We start from the raw sequence: 13370 nt of genomic DNA, 5'->3' as shown, positions 1-13370 counted from the left end.
AGGACAAACAGTATTCAGCATTTCAAAAAAAAAAAAAAAAAAAAAAAACTAGAGGCTTAAAGGGTTTAGCCTCTAATCTCTCTGTGACTCAAACCTCATCTGTAAAATAGAGATTGTGACGTTGCACTCCATATGTTTTATGGAAATATGTTTATAAGTGTGAATATTATGCAACTGGAATACACTTCGTGCAAAAGGTCTCTTGTAAGGTATCATTTCAAAGCTTATAATCTACTGAGTGTGTTTATCCTATTTGTATGAATATATTATTCTTGGATCTGAGGCTATAGCTGAAGCTGAAGTATTACTCTGAAGTCCTACTGTAATTATCCAAAGTGTGGGCCATTAATGGTGGTTTAGAATCTTGATGCTCCCATTGACCAGGACAGTTGGTTGTAAATGGCTCTGTTTAGTTGTAAGCCTTTCTGTGTTCATGTAAAAAGAAAAGGAGGACGTATGGCACCTTCGAGACTAACAAATTTATCTGAGCATAAGCTTTCGTGAGCTACAGCTCACTTCATTGGATGCATGCAGTGGAAAATGCACAGTGTGGAGATTTATATACCCAGAGAACATGAAACAATGGGTGTTACCATACACACTGTAACAAGAGTGATCAGGTAAGGTGAGCTATTACCAGCAGGAAAGCTGGGGGGGTGGACCTTTTGTAGTGATAATCAAGGCGGGCCATTTCCAGCAGTTGACAAGAATGTGTGAGGAACAGTGGCGGGGGGGGCGGAATAAACATGGGGAAATAGTTTTACTTTGTATAATGTTTCATCCACTCCCAGTCTTTATTCAAGCCTAAGTTAATTGTATCCAGTTTGCAAATTAATTCCAATTCAGCAGTCTCTCGTTGGAGTCTGGTTTTGAAGCTTTTTTGTTGAAGAATTGCCACTTTTAGGTCTGTAATTGAGTGACCAGAGAGATTGAAGTGTTCTCCAACTGGTTTTTGAATGTTCTAATTCTTGACGTCTGATTTGTGTCCATTTATTCTTTTATGTAGAGCCTGTCCAGTATCCCCGATAATGTCACAGAAAACCTGGTGGCTGAACTTTGTGATTTTGTCCTCACCCATAACTATTTCACATTTGGGGACAATGTATACCTTCAAATCAGCAGCACTGCGATGGGTACCTGCATGGCCCCACAGTATGCCAACATTTTTATGGCTGACTTTAGAACAAAGCTTCCTCAGCTCTCATCCTCTAATGGCCCTACTCTACTTGCACTACATTGATGACGACTTCATCATCTGGACCCATGGAAAAGAAGCCCTTCAGGAATTCCACCATCATTTCAACAATTTCCATCCCACCATCAGCCTCAGCCTGGACCAGTCCACATAAGAAATCCACTTCCTGAACACCACGGTGCTAATAAGCGATGGTCACATAAACACCACCCTATAATCGGAAACCTACTGACTGCTATGCTTACCTACATGCCTCCAGCTTCCATCCAGACCACACCACACGATCCATTGTCTACTGCCAAGCTCTAGGATATAACCACATTTGTTCCAACCCCTCAGACAGAGACAAACACCTACAAGATCTCTATCATGCATTCCTACAACTACAATACCCACCTGCTGAAGTGAAGAAACAGATTGACAGAGCCAGAAGAGTACCCAGAAGTCACCTACTACAGGACAGGCCCAACAAAGAAACTAACAGAACACCACTAGCCATCACCTTCAGCCCCCAACTAGAACCTCTCCAACGCATCATCAAGGATCTACAACCTATCCTGAAGGACAACCCATCACTCTCACAGATATTGGGAGACAGGCCAGTCCTTGCTTACAGACAGCCCCCCAACCTGAAGCAGCAACCACACACCACACAACAGAACCACTAACTCAGGAACCTATCCTTGCAACAAAGCCCGTTGCCAACTCTGTCCACATATCTATTCAGGGGACACCATCATAGGGCCTAATCACATCAGCCACACTATCAGAGGCTCGTTCACCTGCGCATCTACCAATGTAATTTATGCCATCATGTGCCAGCAATGCCCCTCTGCCATGTACATTGGCCAAACTGGACAGTCTCTACATAAAAGAATAAATGGACACAAATCGGACGTCAAGAATTATAACATTCAAAAACCAGTCGGAGAACACTTCAAACTCTGGTCACTTGATTACAGACCTAAAAGTGGCAATTCTTCAACAAAAAATACTTCAAAAACAGACTCTTATGAGAGACTGCTGAATTGGAATTAATTTGCAAACTGGATACAATTAACTTAGTCTTGAATAAAGACTGGGAGTGGATGCGTCATTACACAAAGTAAAACTATTTCCCCATGTTTATTCCGCCCCCCCACACTGTTCTTCACACATTCTTGTCAACTGCTGGAAATGGCCCACCTTGATTATCACTACAAAAGGATCCCCCCCCCCCGCCCCGCCAACTGCCAGATCAACCTGGAGCTCTACGTCTCCTACGTGTACCTCAGTATGTCTTTCTATTTTGACCGGGATGATGTGGTTCTAAAGAACTTCGCCAAGTATTTCCTGCACCAGTCCCAAGAGGAGCGTGAGCATGCTGAAAAACGCATGAAGCTGCAGAACCAGAGGGGCGGTCGCATCTTTTTGCGGGACATCAAGAAACCAGATCGTGATGATTGGGAGAATGGGTTGACAGCAATGGAGTGTGCCTTGCACCCGGAAAAGAATGTGAACCAGTCACTCCTTGATTTGCACTAACTGGCAACTGACAAGAATGACCCTCATCTGTGTGACTTCATTGACTTGACTGCTGGTAATAGCTCACCTTACCTGATCACTCTCGTAACAGTGTGTATGGTAACGACCATTGTTTCCATGTTCTGTTATATAAATTTCCCCACTGTATTTTCCACTGCATGCATCCAATGAAGTGAGCTGTAGCTCACAAAAGCTTATGCTCAAATAAATGTGTTAGTCGCTAAGGTGCCACAAGTACTCCTTTTCTTTTTGCGGATACAGACTAACACGGCTGCTACTCTGAAACCTGTGTACATGTAGGTCAGGCCGTAAAAAATGGAGGCTTGGGGCCTCACAGGACATGTGACCACGTCAGCTGGTACTGGAATCCATCTTAAACCTGGTGCTTTGCCATTTAGAAGGAGGGGTGGGGACCCAGAGAGAAAAGATTTCCGCCTTGTGCCAAAGCTATAAAAGGTGGTGGAACAGAACAAAGGGGGCTGCAGTCATGAGAAAACCCTTAGTTACCACCTGAGCTGGAACTAACAAGAACTGTACCAGTGGAAAAGATTGGGCCCAGACTAAGGAATCTAGTCTGTGAAAGAAGCTTATTGGAACATCTCTGAGGGTGAGATATACCTGTATTCAGTTTCTTGAATTTATTAGGCTTAGACTTGCGTGTTTTATTTTGCTTGGTAACTTACTTTGTTCTGTCTGTTACTTGAAACCACTTAAATCCTATTTTTTATACTTAATAAAATCACTTTTCAGAGTAAGTGGTTAAAACCTGGGGGAGCAAACATCTCTCTGTATGTGCTTATCTCTGTATCAGCATTATAGAGAACGGACAATTTGAGTTTACTCTGTATAAGCTTTATACAGAGTAAAATGGATTTATTTGGGGTTTGGATCCCATTGGGAGCTGGGTGTCTCGGTGCTGGAGATAAGTGACTTGCTGAGCAGTTTTTGGTTAAAGTCTGAAGCTTTGTGAGCGTGGACCAGACCTGGGTCTGTGTTGCAGCAGACTAGCATGTCTGGCTCAACAAAGGCAGGGTTCTGGAGTCCCAAGCTGGCAGTGGAAAACAGGCTCAGAGGTAATTCCAGCACTTCAGGTGATAACCTCAAGGGGGTCTCTGTGACCGAACTCATCACAGGGATAATGCTCTCCTACCTCAAAGGGTGTTGAGAAGACAGATTCATTAACATCTGAGGTGCTCAGATATTATGATACTAGTATTTAAGTAAATGAATTCTGATGCTATGAAGTTACAAAGAGCTTGTGTAATACAGAATTGAGTTAAATAAGTGTCGCTCATTTATGAGCTAGAGACATTTCTAATTTTAGCTGCCACATTCGCATACGTAATGACTTGGGGGAAAGGGCGAGAGAAAACTATACAGATGCAATAGATTTCATCTAGTCCAGAAGATGTTAGGAGCATTTGCCATAAAAGACATATATATTGCAGTAGTACCCAGGAAGCCCAGCCATGGGCCCGCATCCCACTGAGCTAGGCACTACACAAACAAAGAGTCCCTGTCCAACAAAGCTTACACTTTAAATATAGGACAAGAGAGTATTCAGATACAGACAGACGGGGGAAGCACAAGGAAACAATGAAAGAATGCTGGTCAGCACGATGGACAGCGGTGTCAGCATACCAGCTTCCTAATCATTTGTCAAGGCCCTGATAAGCTCCCTCTGCTGGGCACTTTCCAGACCACTATGAGGGGATCCATATGCTGTATCCCAGAGTCTGAACAGAATCACTTGCCCCTGGTTTGGGGTCCCTACACACATATTCAGGGTGCAGATCCTCTATCTAGCACTTCATCCTAAGAGTTTAGGACACATGGCCCCCTGCCCAGTACTCTGGAACCAGTGCTGAAATTGGGTTACAGTTTAACTATCTCAATGGGGTATTGACAGATTGACAGAGCCAGAAGAGTACCCAGAAGTCACCTACGACAGGACAGGCCCAACAAAGAAAACAACAGAACGCCACTAGCCATCACCTTCAGCACCCAACTAGAACCTCTCCAACGCATCATCAAGGATCTACAACCTATCCTGAAGGACGAACCATCACTCTCACAGATCTTGGGAGACAGGCCAGTCCTTGCTTACAGACAGCCCCCCAACCTGAAGCAAATACTCACCAGCAACCACACACCACACAACAGAACCATTAACCCAGGAACCTATCCTTGCAACAAAGCCCGTTGCCAACTCTGTCCACATATCTATTCAGGGGACACCATCATAGGGCCTAATCACATCAGCCACACTATCAGAGGTTCGTTCACCTGCGCATCTACCAATGTGATATATGCCATCATGTGCCAGCAATGCCCCTCTGCCATGTACATTGGCCAAACTGGACAGTCTCTACGTAAAAGAATGAATGGACACAAATCAGATGTGAAGAATTATAACATTCAAAAACCAGTTGAGAACACTTCAATCTCTCTGGTCACTCGATCACAGACCTAAGAGTGGCTATACTTCAACAAAAAAGCTTCAAAATGAGACTCCAATGAGAGACTGCTGAATTGGAATTAATTTGCAAACTGGATACTATTAACTTAGGCTTGAATAGAGACTGGGAATGGATGAGTCATTACACAAAGTAAAACTATTTCCCCATGGTATTTCTCCCTCCCACCCCACCCCCCACTGTTCCTCAGATGTTCTTGTTAACTGCTGGAAATAGCCTACCTTGCTTGTCACCATGAAAGGTTTTCCTCCTTTCTCCCCCCTGCTGCTGGTGATGGCTCATCTTAAGTGATCACTCCTTACAGTGTGTATAATAAAACCCATTGTTTCATGTTCTCTGTGTGTGTATATATAAATCTCCCCTCTGTATTTTCCACCAAATGCATCCGATGAAGTGAGCTGTAGCTCACGAAAGCTTATGCTCAAATAAATTTGTTAGTCTCTAAGGTGCCACAAGTACTCCTTTTCTTTTTGCGAATACAGACTAATACGGCTGCTACTCTGAAACCTGTCAGGGGGGTATGTGACTCGGTGTACCATATAACACACACAGACTATGTACAGGACTCATACACAGCACTGTTCTTTCTTGAATAGCGTGAGAAATACACCCATCTATACAAAAATAAGAAATCCTATACACATTTCACTGCCTATGTTTCCTAGCTTCTCTTTAGGCATTATTTGGGCTGTGGTCAGTGTCATCTGGGGTCATACAGAGTCCTTCTGTTGTAGTGCATGGCTTGGGCTCTGAAACACAGAGCCTTCTCTCCAGTTGGCCTCCTCTAACCTTGGCTAATACATTCCCTTCCCTGTCCTACCCAGCCTTCCTGTATCTCGCCCCCAAGTTTATATGCCCCTCTTCTACACCAGGCTTCTTTGTTCTGTCTTTGATAACTTTTCACTGTTCCAAACCTCCTTCCTGCAGACCAATTTAGCCAAATTGATTTCCCAGCTCAGGCACTCTCCTTAATGCAACTACTGTGTTGTCAGAATGTAGCCATTAAAGTTGACAACTCTCCACTAGCCCTGGTCTGGGAAAGATATTCCACATTTACAACAAGGGCATTCAGTGATACAGCAATTTTCATAGTATCAACCATAATTCATAAATTGTATGTAGGTTCCCCAAATCACCATACCACTGTCAAACTAGGGTGATTTTTGTCTGTTTATGTTTAGAAGGCATCACAGAAAAAGAGTTTTAAGAAGAAATCTGAAGGAAAACAATGAAGTGGCTTTGCAGATGTCTGTTGGGAGCTCCTCCCGGGCCTGATGGGCAGCATGGGAGAACAAACTGAAGTGCCTGATTGAGACACTGTAAAAAGTCACCTAATTTCTTTAACAGACAAAGCATTTTACTGTACTGACTTTTGAACATTTGTTACCCAACTTGCCGACTTGTCTTCATTTCATTTCTCTCAAATGTCATCTAAAAAGACTACTCTGTTACTTAGAGGAGGTTGTTTTGTTTTTCTTAAAAAAAAAAAAAAAAATGAGTTTTTGAAACGGCCATAAATGCTGAGTAACAATTTTTTCTGAATTCTATCTAGCATAAGGAAGAAGACTTCAATTTATCATCTTTTACTCACCCCAATTATAAAGTATCACTAAATTCCAGTTAATTTGAGCAATTTTGACTATCCAAGACAAATACATCAAATTGAAATGAGTTAAAATTTTGTTTCACTACAGCCTTGTTTTAGGGTTGAAACAGATTACTTTACAAACCAAGAGTTTAGTTTTGTTTTTTTAAACGAGTTTCCTTTGAAACATGGCACAAAACCTGGTATTACTGTCTACACCCATGACAAAAAGGTAATGAAGACAGAGTGGAATTGGTTTTTGGTGACTGTAGCCAAATTGCACTAAAATTAATGAAGATTTTAACCTACTAGTCTAGCCACTCAGATTTTATGCAGGCAATGAGAACAATTAGGTCCATGAAACAAGTAATCACGAGCCTTACAAAGAATAGCAAATACCAAAATCTCAAGTGTTGCCTGATACCAGAATTTTAAGACATATGAACAAATAATTTAGACTTAAAATTAGGAAATTTGAAGAATGTCATACAGCCACTTTATTATTATCGTAACACACAAAGGCCTCAATCAGGATTGGTCCCCATTTTGCTTGGCACTGTATAAAATCTTATGAAGATCGTCTCTGCCTCAAAGCACTTAACTGAAGGATTCTCTGCACCTTGAAGTCTTTAAACCAGGAGTTTAGGACTTCAGTAGCTCAGACATAGGTCAGGGGTTTGTTACAGGAGTGGGTCGGAAAGATTCTGTGGCCTGCATTGTGCAGAAGGTCAGACTAGCTTATCACAATGGTCCCTTCTGACCTTAAAGTTTATGAGTCTAACTAATTTGACACTTAAGAAGAGGCTGCAACAAAGAGGAGGAAGAGGATATGGGGAAAGACCTGTAGCAGTAATAAGAATGTCATCCCCCAGATAAGAAACTTGGACAACTTGATTCCAAATCCTTCATTATTTCAATTTTTTAAAAAAAAATATGGAGACTGATGAGGGGTGAGAAGAATGGCATTAATAAAAGAGGAGGAGTTAATAAACATAAGGGAGGAAGAGGGAAGGATGGAGAGCAAAAAATGACGGTTTGAGGTGGAGGTTGAAGGAGAGAAGTCAGAGCATGCAGCTAGTCAACAGATAATTACACTCAAAATTCAAACCATAAAAGGTAGTTCGCAAACTGGGATGTGGATGTGCCTCACCCTTTTCCCTACACGTGCAAATGGTGCTTACTGGGCAAGCTATGGTGCTTCTGTAGTCTGACAGCACTTCTGGGGGTTATCTTTCCCAGCCCACATGGAGTTTACCGGTGTTTGGTACCCTAAGTGGGGAGTTGTATTCCTGGACGCAGGGCTGGGGGGAAAAGGGCCAACTATACTAGGGCCCACGCTCGGGGGGCGGACAACATCTGAATAAAATAAAGTGAAACAGGAGGGGGTGGGGTCCCAACAAACATGATGTACCAGGGTCCCAAATTGCTCTAGAGCACTGGTGGGCAGCCTGCAGCCCATCAGGGTAATCTGCTGGCAGGCCGCAAGACACTTGGTTTACATTCCTACAGCTCCCATTGGCTGGGAACGGTGAACCACGGCCAGTGGGAGCTGCAGACGGCCGTGCCTGTAGACAGTCAATGTAAACCAACTGTCTCGTGGCCTGCCAGCGGACTACCCTGACCACAGGTTGTCCACCACTGCTCTAGAGGGGACTGACTGGAAAGGATTCCCCCTCATCAAGTCATAACAGAGGGGTGGCTTCACCAAACTGAAAAGGGGATCCTGTGAAAATGTGCACTGACTGATTCAGGCTTGATTTCTGTAGGTGTGACTGCACTCACTGACCCCAGCTAAAGCCACTCCTGCTATTCAGGCAAAAGACTCATTCTATATTTGCACAGGACATACATAGCATTACAGGACACTGAAGTTGGAGACTGGCAGTTACTGCAATACAAATAAATCTAAAAATAGTCTCAATCTCTACTCCTTGAAGGTGCCAACTCCATTAGTGACAAAACAGTTATTACTGAGATTACAGAAAAAGCAGTTGATAGAAGAATTACAATGAAAAAAGTAATTTTTCATACAAACAAGAAATTTGTATTTCTTTAAGCTGCATGCATAATAGATACAATCAACATTATACCAAACAATGACCTACTTTGTTTCCTTACAGTTATTCTCTTTAGGTTTATTTCCCCATAATTCTTAAATCGTGCATTCTTTTCATCCCACCACCATCACCACCACCACTACCACATACAAAAAAATAATGCATTGCTATTAGGGCTGTCGATTAATCGCAGTTAACTCACGCGATTAATCACGATTATTTTTTTTTAGTTAATCGCACTGTTAAACAATAGAATACAAATAGAAATTAAATATTTTGGATGTTTTCTACATTTTCAAATATATTTCAATTACAAACAAAATAAAAAGTGTACAGCGCTCACTTTATACTTTTGATTACAAATATTTGCACTGTAAAAACCAAAAGAAATAGTATTTTTCAATTCACCTCATACAAATACTGCAGTTGCAATCTCTATTATGAAAGTGCAACATACAAATGTATTTTTGTTACACAGCTGTACTCAAAAACAAAACAATGTAAAACTTTAGCGCCTACAAGTCCACTCAGTCCTACTTCTTGTTCAGCCAATCACTCAGACAACCCACTTCTTAATTACAATGTCACCTGAAAGTGAGAACAGGCATTTGCATGGCATTGTTGTAGCTGGCGTTGCAAGGTATTTATGTGCCAGATGCGCTAAAGATGCATATGCCTCTTCATGCTTCAGCCATCGGTCCAGAGGACATGCTTCCATGCTGATGACGCTTGTAAAAAAAATAAAAAATGCGTTAATTAAATTTGTGACTGAACTCCTTGGGGGAGAACTTCATGTCTCCTGCTCTGTTTTACACGCATTTTGCCATATATTTTATGTTCTAGCTGTCTCGGATGATGATCCGGCACATGTTGTTCATTTTGAGAACACTTTCCCTGCAAATGCCAAAATGCAAAGAAGATACCAATGTGATATTTCTAAAGATAGCTATGCACTCGACCCAATGTTTAAGAATCTGAAGTGCCTTCCAAAATCTGAGAGGAATGAGGTGTGGAGCATGCTTTCAGAAGTTTTAAAAGAGCAACACTTCAATACAGAAGCCACAGAACCAAAACCACCAAAAAGAAAATCAACCTTTTTCTGGTGGCATCTGACTCGTATGATGAAAGTGAACATGTGTCAGTCCACACTGCTTTGGATCATTATTAAGCAGAACCCTGTCATCAGCATGGACGCATGTCCTCTGGAATGGTGGTTGAAGTATTAAGGGACATATGAATCTTTAGTGCATCTGGCTTGTAAGTATCTTGCGATGCTGGCTACAACAGTGCCATGCAAACGCCTGTTCTCACTTTCCGGTGACATTGTAAACGAAGCAGGCAGCATTATCTTCTGCATATGTAAACAAACTTGATTGTCTGAACGATTGGCTGAACAAGAAGTAGGACTGAGTGGACTTTTAGGCTCTAAGTTTTATAATGTTTTATTTTTTAATGTGGGGGGGGTTTGTACATAAATCTACGTTTCTAAGTTGCACTTTCATGATAAAGAGATTGCACTACAGTACTTGTATTAGGTGAATTGAAAAATACTATTTCTTTTTTTACAGTGTAAATATTTGTAATAAAAAATACAAAGTGAGCCCTGTACACTTTTTATTTTGCGCTGTAATTGAAATAAATATATATTTGAAAATGTAGAAAACATCCAAAAATATTTAAATAAATGGTATTCTATTATTGTTTAATCACAATTTTTTAATCGCTTGCCAGCCCTAATTGCTATTACACAAAATGAGACCAGCAACTCTACTCTCCATAAGCACTTGCACAAACTAGTGCTGTCTTGATATGGGACAGGAAAGCAACTTTCAGTTTTCTTTTAATATATGCAGAGATGCAAACAAGTGACAGTGTTTTCAGTGGAGGGGGGGAAGGGAGGGAGAGAAAGAATCAGTAAGTTACCTAAACACAACTCAAACATCCTAATCAAAATGTTAAACAGAACCCTAAGATGTCAGCAACTAAAACATATTTACCTTTTCTATTATAATTCCACTCCGAAGTCTGAATAAAGTCCTTTTGAAAATGCAAAGGTCTGTTTATTATAATTTGCAGGAAAACTTCACCAGCACATTGATAGAAACAAAAAGAGCAGTAGAAAGGAAAACCTATTTTCTCATATCACCTGTATTGAATAGGTTTTTATAAACAAATCCTCTTCAACATTTTGTTTTTTACCTCTGATTGTTATTCATCTTGTGAACCCTTTAATATGCACAGGGAAGATGCAGAGAATTAAAAAGCCAAAGATTGTCTTACTGCAACTAGACCTCTAAGGCTTGAATCTTATGGGAGGAGGGGAGAGAAGGAGAAATTCTCACTATTACAGCAATGTTTTACTCTGAACATACACTGCTCGATATAAAATGGGGAAAACAATGCAAGCCTCACCGAAAGCTTTTGGCTTTTCGAGGGAAGAAAAACTTAAGAACTGTTCATACCTAGTTTGAAAATAACTAAAGAAAGCAAAAGGCTCACTGACTCCGGAAGCCACTTATATAAGAATTTACTGCAAACTCTGAAATTAGGAAAAGATAATATCAGTGGTAACTAGCAACGGGAAAGACAGACTATAGGTACAGTAGTATTTTCTTTTCACCACCAGAGGGATTTGAAGTGATAAATTAATACGCTACTGATGGGGTAAGGTAGTTTGTTGCCATCAAACCTTAAAAAGGTCAAGGAGGCTTCCAAGCTTGGCTGCACATTTGTAATGTCAACCAAAACTGGGCACAAATGTGAATTCTATCAACTTGCAGGCTTCACTTTTTCTAAATGGTAGCAGATACCGTTGCAAAAAGCAACATACAAATATACAAGTCCTCCTGCAAAGAAAGGGACGGAGAGGAGGAGCCTAGGAGACTGAGATATCTTGGTGGTGGAGCACGGAGTGTAGCCCCACGACTGAGTAAACCGGTTGTGGGAGGTCTTGCGAGAGAAAAAGGGTGTGTGACATTGGGTGCAGCACAGTGACCTCCCGAGCAAGCCCGGGGGCGAGGGAAGCGCGCAGCCCAGTGACTACCCGAGCCTGACTGGGGGGGGGCAAGGGAAGGAAATCGCGTTAAGGGTGTAAACCGTGACCGACTGACGCGGGTGGGCACCGAGCCGGCTCTGGGAGGGCGGCGGGGGCCTTACCTGAGAGAGCTGCCTGGGGTTGGGGCATCCGAAGAGCGCGGAGCTGGAGCTGAAACTGATGGCCCCTCTGCGGCTGAGGACATGCTGCGGGACCGGCCTGTCCAGGGGCAGCACCGGCAGCTGGTAACATACTTCCATTGAAGAGCCTCTGCGCTCCGAGCAGCGCCAGGGCACCGGCCGCCGCACCTGCCTGCAACGGGAATCGCCGCAGCGCAATGGGGGCGGGGCGGCAAACGTGCCAGAAGGTCTAAAACCAGCAATTAAAACACAGAGGGGCCCGGCTCCGGCTCCGCCTCAACCCCCCCCCCCCCAGGTCTGGACTCCCTCCTCCTCCGCCCCAAGAGTCGCGTCTGGGCGGGCTGGTTCCTCCCCGGAGCCCGCAGGGGTCCTTGAGCAGCAGTAGCCGCCGCCGCAGGGGGGCGGGGAAGCGGGGCCGGCAGTGGAGCGCTGTCAAGGAAGGAGGCGGCGAGTCCCGGGCCGAGCCCCGCAGCGCGGCCGCTGCCTCTGCTGCTGGAGGGAGTCGCTGTCGCTGTTAGCCCCGCAGCCGGGCCGTCCGGGCGCCGCTCATGGAGGTGGGCGCCGGTGGCCGGGGGTCCGCTTTGGGCGAGACACACTCGGCACTGCTATTGTCCGGCACGAGGAGGCGGCGCGCGCTCCGGGGGGAGGGGCCGGGGCGCCGCGGTCCCGAGCGAGGCAGCGGGCGGGGGGAGTCCGCGGGAAGGAGGGAGGGATGCTGCGCCCGGGCCGCCCGCACTGAGAACAGCCCCGAGTGCAACCCCCCCAGGAAGAGGCACGAGCCGCACGGCCGCTGTGCGTGTGTGTATGTACGCGACGCGCGAGCCCGGCCGGCTCCACGCAAATCGTCATCACGTAGCGGCGAGGGGGGGGGGTATGTTTTGGAGACAAGCGGTGCGGTGCGGTCCGGGCCAGGCCAGTTCGACTCTCCTGTGCGCATGCGCGGTATTTTCGCGGCTTGGAGTCTTTCTGCTCTGTGAGAGAGGGCTGCGGGTGGAGCGCGCGCCTAGCCGCGCCCGAGCGCAGCGTCCGGGCCGCTGCCCCATTGGTGAAGGGGGAGGGTGAGGGAGGGGATAGAGAAAAGTACACCAAGAACGTTTCCCGCGCGTGCTGGCGGCCCTTCGAATCTCAGCCCAGCCGCGCGCCTGCTCGCTGTGTGTGGCCCAGGCCCGAGTCCGGGGGTGGGACGTTAACATGGGCAGCGGCGCCGCACGTTAGACCCTCTTCCAGGGGGGCATCCGGGCTGCCGGCCAGATACTGGGCAGCAGCTCTGGGGACAGCTGTGTTCAGCAGCGTCTCAAGCCTGCCTGATTCCAGTGGGAAACAGCGACCTGCTGAGCTGGGAGCAGGAGCTGCGGGTC

At 44.7% G+C, this 13370-nt stretch overlaps 1 protein-coding gene across 10 annotated transcripts in view; it reads right to left on the bottom strand.

Annotated features, from left to right (window-relative positions):
* PDE7A (phosphodiesterase 7A) overlaps nucleotides 1-12857 on the bottom strand; it is a 147506-nt gene extending 134649 nt beyond the window's left edge. For 3 of the 10 annotated variants that reach the window (XM_043507788.1, XM_043507791.1, XM_043507793.1), the window contains exons 1-2: nucleotides 11995-12126; nucleotides 10836-11144 (exon numbers count right to left, since the gene is read on the bottom strand). Coding sequence is in view for 4 of the 10 variants with exons in the window: in XM_038389871.2 (XP_038245799.1) it covers nucleotides 11995-12132 (138 nt within the window). In the remaining 6 variants the exon portion in view is untranslated. Of the gene's footprint in view, nucleotides 1-10835; nucleotides 11145-11994 lie in introns of all 10 variants that reach the window. The other 7 variants (XM_043507790.1, XM_043507792.1, XM_043507794.1 and 4 more) reach the window with 5 other exon arrangements.
* Nucleotides 12858-13370: the final 513 nt, after the last annotated feature.

The sequence above is a fragment of the Dermochelys coriacea genome, chromosome 2 (assembly GCF_009764565.3).
Source record: "Dermochelys coriacea isolate rDerCor1 chromosome 2, rDerCor1.pri.v4, whole genome shotgun sequence".
Lineage (NCBI taxonomy): Eukaryota > Metazoa > Chordata > Testudines > Dermochelyidae > Dermochelys > Dermochelys coriacea.
Note: the sequence above shows the minus strand (reverse complement) of the source record. Positions and strands in the feature narration are given on the sequence as shown.